This window comes from Myotis daubentonii, chromosome 17 (genome assembly GCF_963259705.1).
Source record: "Myotis daubentonii chromosome 17, mMyoDau2.1, whole genome shotgun sequence".
Lineage (NCBI taxonomy): Eukaryota > Metazoa > Chordata > Mammalia > Chiroptera > Vespertilionidae > Myotis > Myotis daubentonii.
In genome coordinates this window covers 53,124,746-53,140,303 of record NC_081856.1, presented here as the reverse complement: position 1 = coordinate 53,140,303, position 15,558 = coordinate 53,124,746, and the positions used below count along the sequence as shown (strand labels likewise).

Sequence of the window (15,558 nt, the reverse complement as noted above, 5' to 3'; positions counted from 1 at the left end):
GGGAGGGGCAGCATCTTGGGGGACGTGGAGGGAGGGCGGTCTGGAAGGCGGGGTGCGTCACAGGCGCAGGGAGCACCGCAGGAGGGCGGTGAGCGGGAACAGCAGCCGTGGCGCCTCCAGGTCGGGGCCTTGGGCGGCAGGAGTCGTCCCGCCCGGGTCTTCGGAGGTTGTCCCTGCGTGTGCCCCTTGGCCGGTGCCTGCCCCTCTGCTCCCGCCACGTCCCCAACACACGCGTTACCTGGTGATGCTCTCAGGGCAGAGGCAGGGTGCAGGCGGGAGGAGCCTGAGGGCCGCCCTGGTGCCTGGGTGAGCTGCTGGGTGCAGGGCGGGGCCCAGGGCAGCGGCTCGTCTGAGGCCGCGGTCGGCGACGGGGATGGGCTGGACGCTCCCTCGCCTGTTGGGTGCCAAGGCCAGTGGACCCCGTGGCACCGCCAGCGCAGAACTCTGGGTCGCCTCCCTCCGGCTGGAAGGGTGCTCCTCGGAGCTCCAGGCTTCTTCGTCGTCTAGTTCCGCCCTCCTCTCCTGTGGGGTTGGAGGCATAGTCAGGGCAGCAGAACAGTGTTTAGTGGGGACAGTCACTGAAGCCTCAGGGGTGTGTGGGGGACGTCCCCGTCTTCTCGGATGACAGACGGAGGGAACGAGACGGGGCCTCGCCGTCCTTGTGCCCTAACTCCGGGGCTCCCGGCACACGCTTTGCACATCGCTTTAGTCAGCACAGCAAGCTTGCAAGGTCGGTATTCCCATCTTAAGAGTGAAAACCGGGATCAGAGAGGGTGCCTGGCTCCCCAGCCACACCGCGGCTCATGTCAGACGAGGGCTTGGACTTGCCTCCGACGCCTAAGCCAGTGTCTTTCCCACGAGGCCCGCTCGCTCTTCTCCACGACAGACGTGGCGAGGGCTGTGCCGTGCCCCCACCGCGCCCCATGCCACTGTGCGGCCTTCGCCCAGCACTGCGCACACTCCGAGCTGAGCGCTTTACCATCTTCTCATTGAAGCCGCTGGCCCCTGAGCCCTGGGTGTCGGTCTCTCCGTTGTACACACGGAGGCGTAGGTCCCGAAAGGCAGAGCACGCAGCCATGAACACGCCGGCGGGACTCGGAGCCGTGGCTGCAGTTACATGTCATGTGCTGCCTGTGACGAAGCGGCTTGCTCCCGGCAGCAGACCCTGAGGACACGCTGGCCCTGACGCCCTCTGTCCCCGCAGGTCCTGCACCACGAGCTGCTGGCCATCCGCGAGGCCTGCATCAAGCTGGAGAAGGACTACCAGCCGGGCATCACGTTCATCGTGGTGCAGAAGCGGCACCACACGCGGCTCTTCTGCACGGACAAGAACGAGCGGGTGCGTGTCCTCGCCGCGGGGCCGGCGGGCTCCGGGAGCCGCTGCCCTCGGAGGGCTGTGTGGGGTCCGGGCCTGGGGCATTAGAGAAGCGCCGTCCTCCGTTTGGCGAGCACGTGGCCCTGTGAATCGCACGGGTCCGGCGGAGACGAGCTTTAGCTGATAAAGGGCCGGGAGGCGGCTCTGAGAGAACCCGCCAGTGAGTAGCCACAGCTGTGGCCGGTCCGGAAAGTGCTGAGCGAATGTATCCGTCAATGTAAAGAGTGGAACGGGGCCCGTGGAGGGGGGCCCAGCCTCAGGGCGGTGGGCAGGGCTTGCTGGGCTTCCTCGGCTGCCCCCTGCGCCCCCCTCCGGGCATGGCTGACACTCCTGTGTTGCTGAAGGTCGGGAAGAGCGGCAACATTCCAGCAGGCACCACCGTGGACACGAAGATCACCCACCCGACCGAGTTCGACTTCTACCTGTGCAGCCACGCTGGCATCCAGGTGAGGCAGAGGGTCCCCTTTGGGCCTCTCAGTGTCTGTGACGTCAGGTCACACTCAGCAGACACATGCAGGTGTGACCCTCGGGGTGGGACTCGGTGGGGAGCACTCAGCAGGGGCCCCAGCCGTGGTCAGGGGCTCGGGACCACCGGGCGTTGGGGACAAGGGACCCACTGGGCAGCTGGGGTGCATTTCAGATGAGATAAGGTCCAGGCGGGAGCGGTGAGTGCCGGGTGCAGGCGCACGGGTGCGGGCAGGGTGTCCCTGCGCCCGGTGCTTAGCAAGCGGGGTGAGAGCTCAGGCGACGAGACCACCTGGTGAAGGTCGGCCTCGCACCAGGTGACGAAGAGGGCTCCGGAGATGTGGGAAGGGCGGTGAGGGACGAGGGGCCCCCTCGGTGAGCTCACACCCCGTGTTGGGGTCCACACGTGTCGCCCCCACGTGTGTTTGCTGGGCACCTGGGGACGTGTCTCTGGCTCTTCCCGTCTCTCGGGGAAGAGGGTGGTCCTGTGGGAGGGCTGCCACGCGGGTGCTGTGCCGGCAGCCCCTTGCCAGCTGGGCAGCGGGAGTCCAGCCGGGGTGCTGCCTGCCTCAGAGCCCAGCACACGGGCTTGGTCTGAGTCTGTGTAGGACTTGAGTAACCCTCCCCAGAGAACGGGAACCTAAAACTTGAGACTTCACTGTGAACTTGGGAGTTGGACTGTTTCCTGGGAATTGTCACTGCCCGACGCCGAGGTGTGGCCTAGGGGCCTGGTGAACCCAAGGCCCGAACGGCTCGTCCGTGTCCACCAAAGAGAGACTGAGCCTTGGAGACAGTGGCCTCCCTGTGGGTCCTGGGCAGCCTCTCCCGCTCACGGCCTCCAGCGGGCGCCCTTCCACACAGGCCCACGTGCGAACACGGAGGGGCGGGGGCCTCTGGCCTGTCCTCTGCTGAGACATTTAGGGCTGAGACACATGGGCCTCGAGGGGCAGGCCCCCTTACACAGAACACCCCCCCCCCACCCCTTTAACAGCCACCAACGAAATGGCAAAGTGGGGGTGGGGCGGGGACGTGACATCTGTCACTGGGCCGAGCACAGGGGTGAGCGGGCGGCCGTGGCCTGACCGGAGGAGGCAGGTGGGACCTTGTGGGAGGCGGGCGGGTGGGCCGGCTGAGCAGTGTGGCAGCTGTGAGGGTGCCCACGCCGGTGCCTTCTGTGCCCTGTGTTGGGGGGCAAGGCTGCCAGCTCCCATTTCCTTCAGTTTCAAAAGATTTCCAGCTTCACAAGCTGCACAAGTAACACACGTGTGCCAACTCCCTTTTTAAAGGGTGGTCAACATGTGAGTTTTAAGAGATGGTTTTCTTGCCTGTAAATAAAACATTGTAGAAACCCGACCTATACGGTGAGGCAGCCCCGGAACAAACATTTCTCTAGTGTTTTATATCTTTTCTATGGTTTTTTGTATGTGAATAAGTGTGTGCGGTCTGTGTTTACACGCCCGATGAAATATATCTCCTGGTGCCTTTTACAATGATGCGTAATAACGTCGCTGTCTGTTGCTAAACACCGTGTCCTTGGTAAGGAGCGTGCGAGCGGTGAGCGGCTGGGCACACACAGCCTGTTGGCGGTGCCCTCGCGGTGAGCGCTGCGTCTCTGACCCCCCGTCTGCTTTCAGGGAACAAGCAGGCCCTCCCACTACCACGTGCTTTGGGATGACAATCGTTTCTCTTCCGACGAGCTGCAGATCCTCACCTACCAGCTGTGTCACACCTACGTGCGCTGCACGCGCTCGGTGTCCATCCCAGCGCCAGCATACTACGCTCACCTGGTGGCCTTCCGCGCCAGGTACCACCTGGTGGATAAAGAACATGACAGGTGAGTGGCAGCCTCTCCTGGCCACAGGCCCCAGCGGGGGTCGCTTCCCAGACAGGCTGCGGCAGCTGTTTTTCCGGAGCCAACAGAGGCCCGGATGCTCCAGCCCAGCCATTAGCAGCTGGCCGGGCGCGGGGGCGTGGCCCTGGTCTGATACGAGGCGTGGTCCCGGCGGGCGCGGGGCGTGGTCCCGGCGGGCGCGGGGCGTGGCCCTGGTCTGATACGAGGCGTGGTCCCGGCGGGCGCGGGGCGTGGCCCTGGTCTGATGCGGGAGCGTGGTCCCGGCGGGCGCGGGGCGTGGCCCTGGTCTGATGCGGGGGCGTGGTCCCGGCGGGCGCGGGGCGTGGCCCTGGTCTGATACGAGGCGTGGTCCCGGCGGGGGCGTGGCCCGGCCCAGCTGACCAGGCTGTCTCTGTCGCTGTCCCCAGTGCTGAAGGAAGCCATACCTCCGGGCAAAGTAACGGGCGGGACCACCAGGCACTGGCCAAGGCGGTCCAGGTCCACCAGGACACGCTGCGCACCATGTACTTTGCTTGACATGTTGTGTTTACGATTGTGTGCCGAGTCGGATTCACACGAGACCAGCGACACTCAGACCAACGGACGCCAGCCCCGTGGCAGCCAGCACTGGACACCACACGTCGTGGACTCAGCCGAGGCTCCTTTCCCAGAATGCCTTCCGTCCGGATTTCACACTCGTTCTGAGCTGCAGACCTGTATGAGACCCCACTGTCGCAGGAGAGATGGTTTGCCAAAATCTATCCGCTGCTTATTAATAGTCCCGTATTTCCTAAAAACATCTCCTAAAAGCAGTCTATGAACTCAGGGCTTTAAAACATTTTTAATTTATTTGGTCATTCGATTTACTTGTTTTTAACACGTGATTCTGTATGGAATTGATGGGCTCAAACTAGCTGTGAGCGTTCTCTGAGGGTGAAAGCAACGCAAACACTATTGTGGTTTTAAAGCCTTGACCATTCTGACGTTGTCACTCACGTGTGTCCCACGCGACACTCGTGTGCCCTGACGTGGCTCCGCAAGCTCTTAGGGACCCGCGGTGGGCGCCCCACCTGCGGGGGAAAGGGGCTGGGACGCCAGAGACCACGCCCACTCAACATTTCTAGGTCCAGAGAGATTGGCAGCCAAGTGCCATTTTAATAAAAATTTATTAAAAAAACAAAAAAAAAAGAAAAAAGATGGTATGCCGACAGTCTAATGGTGAGATTGGTCCTCTAGGACTGTGACATTTATTTTCCAAAGTTTCTAAAGAATACGGGTCTGTGGTGATGATACAGTACAATCCTTTCACTGTATGTCTTTAATGTAGAGAATATATATATCTGGTTGCAGTATTAATGTGAGCGCTCGGCGCTGTCTCAGTTCCTGGCACGGGAACTTCTTGTGCTTGGTGTCGGGGCCGCGAGGCCGCCGCCCCGTGGGTCTCAGCTTCGGCGCAGAGTGCACGGCGGACTCACTGACAGCGACCGCCCGTGTAGACTGTCGCCTGTACCTTCGGGGCCGGTGCGCTCACAGCATTCACTCGCGCCCGCCCTGCCTCCTCGCCGGGGTGGCCCAGCCGATGAAGCACAAGTGGAATGTACGGATCTTTCCGCCCCTGGGAGGCACGTCCGTGTGCTGGGTGTCATGGATCTGTGTGCGGAGACCCACAGAAAGCCGTCGGCGGGGCTCTGCCGGGCGCCTTGTCCCCGGAGGGCGGCTGACATGACAACCACCAGCGTGAGGGCCAGACCCTGCCGCGGCGATCTGCCTTCTGGGCCCTGGCATGGGGTTGCCACCCCAGAAACCATTGCACTAAGAGGGATGCCACGACAGCTGGAAGGGTGACAGCCGACGGCTCTGTGCCACGTGGGCTCCGTCCCGGCAGCAGTTCCATCGAGGGTCCGGTCCACGTCCATTGTAGAGACTCGAGGAAGGAGACAGCCTTCCCGTGCTGCTTTGTGCTGTTTCCTGTCCCTGCTGACACTTACCTCTGGCGCCGTGGTGGCGGGGGTCCCGACGGGGCTGCCTCCGCTGGAGTGGGCGCCCACTGTCTCCTGTCAGTGCTCCGAGGGCCGGGGGACAGGGAGTGCGAGGGGCTGTCGTGGACACTCGGCCCGGATTTTGGCGGCAGTGACAAGGGTGGACATGGTTTGTGCAGCTGTCTACGCTGAGTGGTGCGTGCGTGTACGTGTGTGCATGTGGTGTCTCATCGGTGGCATACGTCTCTTCTTGCTGTATCTCGTCTGTTTCAACGACAGAAGCCTTTGCTCTGAGAAACGTCGCAGCTCCCTGTCCTTCTGTTGGCAAGTGGCACTTTCTCCTGCTCCGGACACCGCCCGCTCCTGGCGCATCCTGGCTTCCTGCCCAGGAGGGACCTTCACTCACATGCTGTCAAGTTAGGTCGGTTTCCAGCCACTTTTAGGATCATCGAACCCTGTTTGCTTCAAAGGCATGTTTGTCACATGTGCGACAGGATCGCGGTCCGGGCGGCGTGGTGCCCGGAGGAAGGGCAGGCTCCCGGCCTCGCTGCGGCCTCCGGGCCCGGGGCTGCCTGACATCTGGGACCCCGTCTAGAGCCTGTGGAGGGGGCCCCTGGCCATGAAGCTCTAAGCTAAAACCTGGCAGAAAGTTACACCTAAATTCTTTACAAATTATTTCGAGGCACCATTTGCTTTTCAGTGGCCACAGCACTTTCTGTAGCCTGTGCTTGTTTCATAAACGCTCCACGCTAAACCATCAGCAGCCGCCCGGCCATCCTGACTGCTCACCCCCACCTGGGGCCACCTCAGGCTCAGGCCGAGGAGGGCACCCCCATTGGCTGTCTGCGCCCCACCCCACTGTTAGTAAGGTGTGCCTTGCTTGAAGCAAACTGAATGTGAAATGAAATGATGGTGTAGAAATCGGGATTCGTATCAAAGAAAAACGGGCATTTATCTCGCCTCTTTAAAAGAGCTCTCCAGTTAGATTCTTCTGTTGGTGCCCTTCGTAGCTGCTTGAAAATATCCTCTGAGGAAGATCAGCGCAGCCCATCCCCTCACTTCTGTCTGTCGCATTCGACAAGCCCCCCCCCAACTCCCCGCAGAGCCATCAAAGTCGCCATTTTGCAGAAGAGCCCTTTGTGCCGCGTGTGCAGGTGGCCGGGCTCGGTGATTCGGTGAGGCTGGGGAGCCTCTGCTTTTAGAAGGGGCGGCTCTGTCTCCGTTTGGGCCGGGTGTCCTGTCTGAGGGGCCCTCACGCGGACACTGACTCGCTGGCTGCTGCACGCAAGGGCCCAGCTTTTCTTGTCCCAGATCGCGTTGCTTCTTGGGGTGGCCCTCACGCTCCCCGAGTGAATGTGTGCGCCCTGGACCCACAGCGGAGCCCTGGCCACGGCCCCGGGAGGGAGCTGTTGGCCTGGTTCCGCTCCGTTCCTGCGGCGGGGGCGGGGGCGGGGGCGGGGGCGCTGATGCGTGTTGTGTGTTGTTTACTGTTGCTCAGTGCCCATGTTGCTGTTCCTTTTGCCTTTCTGCTCTGGTTTGGTTTGGCCCGTGTGGGCATCCTGGTGCACGTGGCACCTGATTTGTAAGCTAGAAGTCACCTTCCCAGCTTGTACGAGTCGCCTAACGTTTACCTGCAGCTTTGCCGGCTGATTTATTTTTGAAAGCCACAAATGTAAGTTTTCTGGATGAATTGTTTCTTACATGTGCAGCAATGTAATGTTACACTGATCTGCGGGGAGATTTAAATTTTCTTTTTGCAAGGCAGTTTTTCAATCAAATTATATATTTGATACAATATGTGAAGGGCGGACCAGCCAAGCGCCCTGCGGGTGGGACCCCAGCTGTCCCCAAGGGCCTGTGGCCGGGACGGCTTGTCCGCCCTGAGTCCTGGAGGTGCTGGGCTTGTTCTGGGGGGCTGTTAAGATCTGGGGTCCTGGGCGGGACTTTGAGTGGATGGACAGTTAAAGGATTTTCATGGGCATTTCCCTACACACTAAGGTGGCTCCAGTCGGAGGAACTTTAGAAGCTGGCGTGACCCCAACCGTGGACAATCCCAGTGGCCCGGACAAGCCATAGACACTCCCTGTGACCTCTCTCGGACTCATCTCTCACGCTCGCGAGAAAAGGAATGTACATTAGAGAACTGTCCTCAGTGTTCGTGCGCCTCACTTTCAGAATGCAACTCTCTTATTTATATTTTAACCCGTCCCCCAAGCTGTCCTCTCGGCTCTGCAGCCTGGCCACGGGCTGTTCTCGTCTCACACACTCTTTTTTGTAAGGAAAATTTCAACTCAAAATAATTGCACTGATTTTGACAACCTCCTTTTGTAATTATGTCCGACCCGCATCGCCGTTCTCGTCTGGCTGACTGTAAGTAGGAGCCGTGCTTGGCCCTGTGACCGCCCGGTGCCGGGTTCTGGGTGAGAGTGGCGGCTCCTCCTTCGCCGGTGCCGGTGGCCGTGCGTGAAGGGCAGCGTCGCCCTTGCCTCGTTCCCCGAGGAGCCTGCGGCCTGGGGAAGGGGCGTGTGCTCGCGGAGGTCCGCAGGCGTCGCCTAAGAGGGTTCATTGCACGTCCGTGGGTGCTTCTGTGGCTTGTTGGGTTCCTGGTCGTTTGCCGTGACCCCGGGAGCACTTGGCCAAGTGGAGAGCAGGCGTCTGTGTGTCCGGCGAGAGTGACGCCTCCGGGCTTCTCTCTGGTCGGCCGTCCTGTGAAGCCACAAGGTCACTGTTGTGTCGAAACCGTCATAGCTGTGGAGGCCGCGACCCCGCGCTGTCCTGCCGCCTGCGGCGTCTGCCGGGGGAGTCGTGTCTGCTCGCACGCCCCTCCCGGGTGTGATTCTGTGTGTGGTCAGGCCGCCCAGCCGGTTACCTGGGCGTGATGGCACCGCGGGGCCCTCGCCTCGTGCTTTCTGGGTACGTTTTGCCATGTGACTGTCCCCAGTGAATGTATTGGCGTAGCCAACTCACTACAGAAGGTGGTTTCTAAATACCTTTTCGTTTTCAAAAAAGCAAATGCAGATAAAGGCTACCTCTAATTCTCTGAAGGTTCATGTTTGCTCCTAGCCTCGCTGTCCACACTGAAAATAGCCAAACGTCTCCCGAGTAACTGAGTGTGAGCACCTCTGTTCAGTGCTGGCCGCGTGGCTGCGTGGCCGCGTGGCGGGCCGGCCCGCTCCGAGGAAGGACGCACATCCTGCTTTACCCACCCCACCCCCGCGGCTGGAAAGGCGCCCCCTGCTCCCGCCTCCTCCCTCCTCCTCCTCCTCACCGCCTCTGTGAACTCACCAAGGGCTGGGACCCCGCTTCCCGTCAATCCCACAGTTGAAGTGGCCGCGTGGTGTGAGCGGCGCAGGCACACCGACTGACCTTTGACCCTGAGCCTGGTGTTCCCACCTCTCCCTACGGTAAACCGACCTGAGGTTGAGCGGGTTGTTCTGTTCGAGTCCCAGGCCCGGTGTTTGGAAGGAAGGCGCCTGCGGTGCCGGGAAGTGGACCCTCCCAACGCCCTGGGTCGTCGCAGGGTCGTCGCAGGAAGCCCGCTCTGGGCGGCGCGGTCAGGACTGAGTGCCCTCGCGGCCGCGGGCCAGGTGCCTCTGCCTCCTCGGTCTTTCCTCGGGGTCCCTTGAGCTCTCGCGTCTGAAGGGCCAGGCGGCGGCGTTGGCTGGCGTGGAGGGCGCCCGGACCTCGGACAGAGGCTCCGGTGCGTCCGAGTCTTGGTGCCTGGCCTGTTCCGTGGCTGCTTCACGCCTGAGCGAGCTGAGTGTCCTTCGGTCTTCCTCAGGGCGATCGCCTGTCCGCTCGAGACGCGTGGGGTGCCCGCAGAGGGGCTGGCTGCTGGGTGAGTCTTGTTTTCAGCCGGGACCCAACACAGGTGTTTGGGCGACCCTGCACGGCAGCACCTGCTCGATCGGTCATGGGGACTGACAGCTGGGATCTGCCCATCGGCCTTTTGTGCCCGGGTCTCCAGAATCAGAAGACCCCCCACCCCACCCCACCCCCGTGTGCGTTCCTGCAAGTGGTTGACAGCGAGAGAACAAAGACCACTGGTGCTTCTGTTAACACTTTCTCTCTACCTGGGGATGTGAGAGTATTAGATGTGTGAGATCCGGGGGTGCCCTGGGTGGTGGGCCAGGGGTGCAGGCCGCATGTCACCCCACCTTCCCCGGGTGTAGGGGTGCATCAGCACTGTGCCCCGCCCCTTGGAGCTGAGCGATGCAGAGCTAGAGCTGAAACACCTGTCACTGACTCTTCCCTCGGGACCCCAGCTCCTTCTGAATCTTCGTGGTCCTTCCCACCGCGATCGGACCCCATGAAGAGCCCACAGCCCGGACCTGGGAGCACTGCTTGCCCATGTGGGGGACCTGAGGCTCCTGGGACTCTGGAGGTTGTGGGAACACCCTCATGGGAGGGGCAGGCCCTGGGAGACCCCGTCTCAGCCTCGTGCCTTCAAAGCCTGGGCCTCGGTGGCCTCGGGACCCATCCGGGCTGCCTTCCCATTGGGCAGTAAGCCTGCGCCGTCCCCACGTCAGTCATCCGTCGCCTCCTGCCTTTGACGCTACTTCAGCTCTGACTCTGTAAAAGGTGATGCCGTGCGTGTTGTCTCGTGTCAGAAAACATGAGGTGGCGGTCCCGTGGCTCCTCCTGCGGCCGTGGCCGTGGCCGTAGCAGAGCCAGGTGGGGTTGTTCAGTCGCTCCCGAGTGGTTAGTCTAATGGAGCTGCGGTGCCATCGGCCTCGCCTCACCTCAGAAGGCCTGCAGCGCTCTCCCAGACGCTCAGTGTGGGTGTCACCTCGGCCGCCCGTGCGCGAGGACTCCAGGATGGACAAACCTGAAGCCAAGTGCAGCTCTCGCTCTCTCGCTGGGTGGTGAGCGCTTCCCTTGGCTGATGGTCTGATTACCCGCCGTTCTGTGTCAGGGATGATGTGATTGGTCTTAAGTGGGGGCGGTGGTCAATGTTCTTTATTTACAAATGTATAGAAAGCCCGTCCATCGTCCCCCCCCCCCCCCCCCGCCCTCCGCCCTCAGCAGGCGACGGGCAACACCGTCCCAGTTTGGGGTCCTCTTCAAAGCCACATCCCCTGACGAAGGCGCTGAGTCGGCCCCGGCGCCCTGAGCGTGATGGGGTTTAAGTCGCTGCTGAGGGTGTGAGCTCATGTGTTGTTACTGTAGAGACAACTGCGGTTTTACGTTTTAAGCCGTTTTCAGAGAATAATTGTAAGGTTCTGTGCAGCGAAGTGGCTAATTCCTCATCAAATATAAGAAAAGAATGTAGCGTCTAAATCCAGAATTTTCTTACCTCTGGGACACTTCCAGTTACTCACCTAATATGTATGGAGGGGTTTGGACCCTGAGTTTTATCAACTTTTCTAGTTTTATTTTATTTTTATAAAATAATTGAAAAAGAACCAAAAATGAATTCTAAAGCTCCCTAGGTAGGTCTTGCCCTTTCTTGACTCCCCGGCAACAAAACGCTGTAGGAGACATTTTGAATCAAAATGTATTTCGACATTCAAGTTTACTCGCCCCACAAAGCCCAGCAGCTGCCAGGGCCCCGCCGTGGTGCTGGTCCGTCCGCCGCTCGCTCCTCCCTCGCCGCCCCGGCCGTGTGCTGTGTGTCAAGCGGCGGTTCCCGTGCCAACGAGTGTTTCTGCCCGCTGGCCTCCGCGTGGCTTCTCGAGAGCTCGCTGTGTGAATCGTAAACTTCGCGGTGGAACCGCAGGACCCGCTGCGCGCGCCTCTGCGGCCCCCATCCTTGTCCTCGGCTCCCTGCCGTGGTGTGTCCGGAGGCTGTCCAGCGCGCTTGAGGCCGGGAGGGGGCCCCTTTAAATTAAGCCTTAATCCGATGTCCCGTCCGTAAGTTTCAGAGTGTGCAGAAACCTTAGGCAGAGTGAGTGTCAACCGGCCAGATCAGGGTGCCGCCTCGTAATTCAGCTTGTCTTTTCTCCAGTTACAAAGGGAAACTTGCAGTGATGCGCCTCTCTCTTTCTCCCTCTCTTCCCTCTCTCTTCCCCCTCTCCGTCTCTCTCTCTCTCTCTCTCTCCTTCTCCTGGCTGTTGCCATCGCTCAATGAAGAACAGACCATTGTGCGTCTCTGTGGCAGTCAGTCGAAAAGGCCTGTTCTGAAGCCTTGAGACTTTCCCGGGGTTATTTTAACGTCTGAATTCCCCCCTCCAACCTGAGATGGACTCATGGCTGATGGAGAGTATGATTTGGGCACGAATCTTACTTGCTCACGTTCCAAGCTTTCTTCAGGTAGTGCCACCTGCCATCGCTTCTGCCTGTGACTCAATGGATTTTTGTTTTTGTAAAAGCATCTTAAATTTAGACATAACATGGAGGGGACCCAGCTTTCTCTACAATGTGGACCTACCTCACTACAAGTTGGGTGCTATTTACTAAGCCTGTCAAATTAAATTGGAAAAGGTAACCAAACGTGAGCTGTCAACTCCACATGAAGCTTGAAATCACAGTTTCCGTTTATTTAATAATATTTTTATTTATTTTGTGCCTTTTGTGTTGAATCCTCATGGGTTGGAAACAAGATCCGTGTGAAATTAAGTCCCTGTACTCCAGGTGGGAGAGAAGCCCGCTGGCCTTGGCCTGCGATAGACACTCAGCCGACCACTCACATACATTGAATCCCAACTGCCTTCTTGTGAAAAAAGAGAAAAATTATGTCCAAGAGAAAATTTAACATTTTACGAACAAATCCCAAACTCTTCTCTGCACGTACTTATAGCTGTCACTTCGTTCTCTGTGCCAGCCAAGGCGGCTAGAGCAGCCCCTGCGTGCCCTGGCCGTTGCTTTTTCGCCGTCTGGCCCTTCTCCCTCTGCTTGTGAGTTGATTTCCTGAGCAGCAATGGATTGTGTCGATCTCATCTCTCCGCACCTGCAGACGTGTTGCTGGGGGCAGAGGTGTTGCTGATGGGGGCGGGGGGGGGGGGAGGGGGGGCTTCAGCAGCCGCAGCCCAGGGTCCCAGGGAGGAGAGCTTCCTGGCAGGTGAGGAATCAGAGGGGATGGGCCACTTTCCACGCTTTTATATTGGGCAGTTTACAATCTAGACTTTTCCTACTATGGCGATCTTTTTTAACGTAATCCTTTGGAGGTAACGCAATATTTTGGAGTCTTAAGAATTTGATTTTATACCAATAAGACATAAAAATTCAGGGGAATCTTTCCTGTAGTAGATAGTTTTACTATTTTAAAGAGATCTCTGAATTTTGCAAGAGAACCAACATTCCTTAGTGGCAAAACTCTGAAAGTTGATGGATTTGGGCGGCTTTCTGCTGCAGGATCTCAAAAACGGGGCAATTCTGAGTCAATGTCTCTCGTGTGAACCTCCTGTCTGGCCGCTCCGCGGGCTGTTCTGTGGAGCGAGTCACCCTTTATGCTGCATGTAAGGATGGGCCCTGTTGCACTTTCTCAATAATAATAGATGCCCCGCGATTGGCTGGCCAGGAAGTGTTGTTTTACTAGCAGGAGTCCCGGGGGCAGGTGGTGGATTCATATCGGTACCTCAAGAAAAAGAACCTGAATGTGCTGCATTTTGTTTATTTAGCTTTTAGTGTAGCATTTTGTTTTGCTCCTATTGTTTTGTTTAGATTGATGCTTTTCGGACCCCAAGAGACTGTTGAAAGAAGCCTCAGATTTACCCTTGTAGGGATACCGTGGCTTTTTCCCCCCTTTTTTAACTTCACCATCGGTTCAAAGGTTGCCCACAAGCAGAATCATACTTTACCCGACACACCCAAGAGGGTGTCGGCGGGCAGTGGCGTTCCCAGTCCTTCCCGTTCACGCTGCGTCCTGGATTCGGTCTCCGTGCCGCGCAGAGGTTGGGTCACTCGTTGCTAAGGTCAGACTTAACCATCGTGGCATCTCACACGTTTTCAACACAGACCTCACACGGTCGCCACTGAGTGAGTAGCGTGACCCTAGAGGTGCTGCTGGCCCCGGGCAGCGGCCCAGCGGCCCCTCTGGAAAGCCAGGCTCTGCATCTCCGCTCCCCTGCTCTCACCCTAAACCAAACGGGTGGGGTGTGGTCTTGATGGACAAAGGCTAAACTGGTGAAGAAAGCTCCAGGCTGAGAGGCTGAGCACCTATGGCCGTGTCTAAGCTTAGCTGGGTCCTTTCAAGTTTGTTTTACAGCTTCCTAGGTTAAAGTAGTTTGCACTATTTTTGCAATAAATTCATGGAAACCCTAACAGTTATTTGTTTTGTTTCTTACTGTGTGTATATAAACTAATACTAAAAATTTGGCATAGTGTTTTTTCACCTCCTTACATAACCCTTAACATGCACAGAATGCTGTAAATGTGAATGATATTTTATAAAGTTATTTTGTATTGTGTCAATTTTGTTTTGCCTCATAGTATGTCAGCAAAAAATCAAATAAAATTCCTTGTATTTACAGCTGCTTCTCCCAAAGGTCTTCAATTGCTTGTGCGTTTACTGATACCGCCTAGGGCACTGGTGTGTTTACTGGTACCGCCTAGGGCAGCAGTCGCCAACCTTTGAGACCTCACGGACCACTGGTTGGCGACCGCTGGTCTAGGGCTTCTACAAGCATCGGACTCACCCATTCCTTGAACAGTGCCGGGCACTGCCCCTGAGAACTGGGAGTCTGGGCTGAGAACCACAGGAATGGACTGGATGGTAGGACAGGTGTCTCTAGAATGAGCCGGGTGCTTCTGCTTCAGCTGCCGTAGAAAGGACATTTATGTAAAAGACCATTCAGCTGAGCCCGTAATGAAAGCCCCGAGTCCACGTCCTGTGGGAATCAAACTTGTCCACACACGGGGCTCGTGGCCGGTAGTCACGTGGCCCCTCTGCCCTGGCTGGGGCTGCCTGCACTGATGCAGCTCTGAACACCTGGGCCTCCTGGGCTGGTTGTGACCTCTGTCTTTACTAAAAAGGGGAAGGCCCGGGGCAGTTGGAGTGAGAAAAGCAAGAAGTGGCTGGAGATACTAGGATGTAGTGTCAGTAAAGCAGGCGGAGGTTTCGTTCTCCCTAAGTGTTCACGGGCCTGTGTAATTGTCAAAACTGGAAACAACCCAAATTGGGACTTGCCCATTCACCCGGGACTGGGTAACCGCGGTGCGGCACCGGAGCCCGCAGCAGGGCACAGGGCGGGGCTGCCGACACTGCAGCAGCAGCCTAGCCCTGGCTCAACTAAAAGCCCGCCTCCGCCTCGCGCACTGTGGTTCCTCACGTGGCCCTCGGGAAAGATGGGCCAGAAAACCAGTCCGGGGGCTACTGTGGGCTTGTTCGTTTGGCTTATTTTTTTAAGTCTGTCTTTTTACTGATTTCAGAAAGGAAGGGAGAAACATCAATGATGGGAGAGAATCATTGATCGGCTGCCTCCTGCAGGCCCCTCACTGGGGATCAAGCCCACAACCCGGGCCTGTGCCCTTGACCAGAATCGAACCTGGGACCTTTCAGTCCGCAGGCCAAACCAGCTAGGGCGCTACAGTGTTTTTTTGTTGGAACTATGAGAATGGTTTTTACATTCTTAAATGGTTGAAAAATTTTTGTTTGAATTTAGACCCATGAAAACGATTCAAAATTCAAATGTCAGCATCCAGAAATATTTTCTTGAAATACAGCCACGCTCATTCCTTAGGTCCTCTCTCCGTCTGCTTCTGAACAGCGGCAGGATTGAGTAACCGGCAGCCCACAAGACGGAACATATTTTCCATATATTTTCCGTTGCAGAAAGTGCTGGCGCCGCAACCAGGCAGAGCCTCCTCAGCGGCCGCCAAGGTAAAGGGAAGGAATGCGTTGGACCTCGCAGAAAGTTGGCGGGAGGTGATAAAACTGTTATCATATTTGTGGTGGTTACATGACTCTGCATTTGTCCAACTCGGAACTGTACACCAAAAAGTGGGTTTTTATTTTAAAAAATAAACTT

The 15,558-nt window shown here is 57.8% G+C and overlaps 1 protein-coding gene across 2 annotated transcripts in view; it reads left to right on the top strand.

The window, feature by feature from the left end:
• Window positions 1–14,060, top strand: part of AGO2 (argonaute RISC catalytic component 2) — a 51,994-nt gene extending 37,934 nt beyond the window's left edge. Inside the window, exons 16-19 of one of the 2 annotated variants that reach the window (XM_059672375.1) lie at window positions 1,205–1,339; window positions 1,720–1,821; window positions 3,544–3,674; window positions 4,100–14,060. In XM_059672375.1, coding sequence (XP_059528358.1) covers window positions 1,205–1,339; window positions 1,720–1,821; window positions 3,544–3,674; window positions 4,100–4,208 — 477 coding nt within the window. In that variant the 3' untranslated portion in view covers window positions 4,209–14,060. Of the gene's footprint in view, window positions 1–1,204; window positions 1,340–1,719; window positions 1,822–3,474; window positions 3,675–4,099 lie in introns of both variants that reach the window. The other variant, XM_059672374.1, reaches the window with a different exon arrangement.
• The last annotated feature ends 1,498 nt before the right edge of the window (window positions 14,061–15,558 follow it).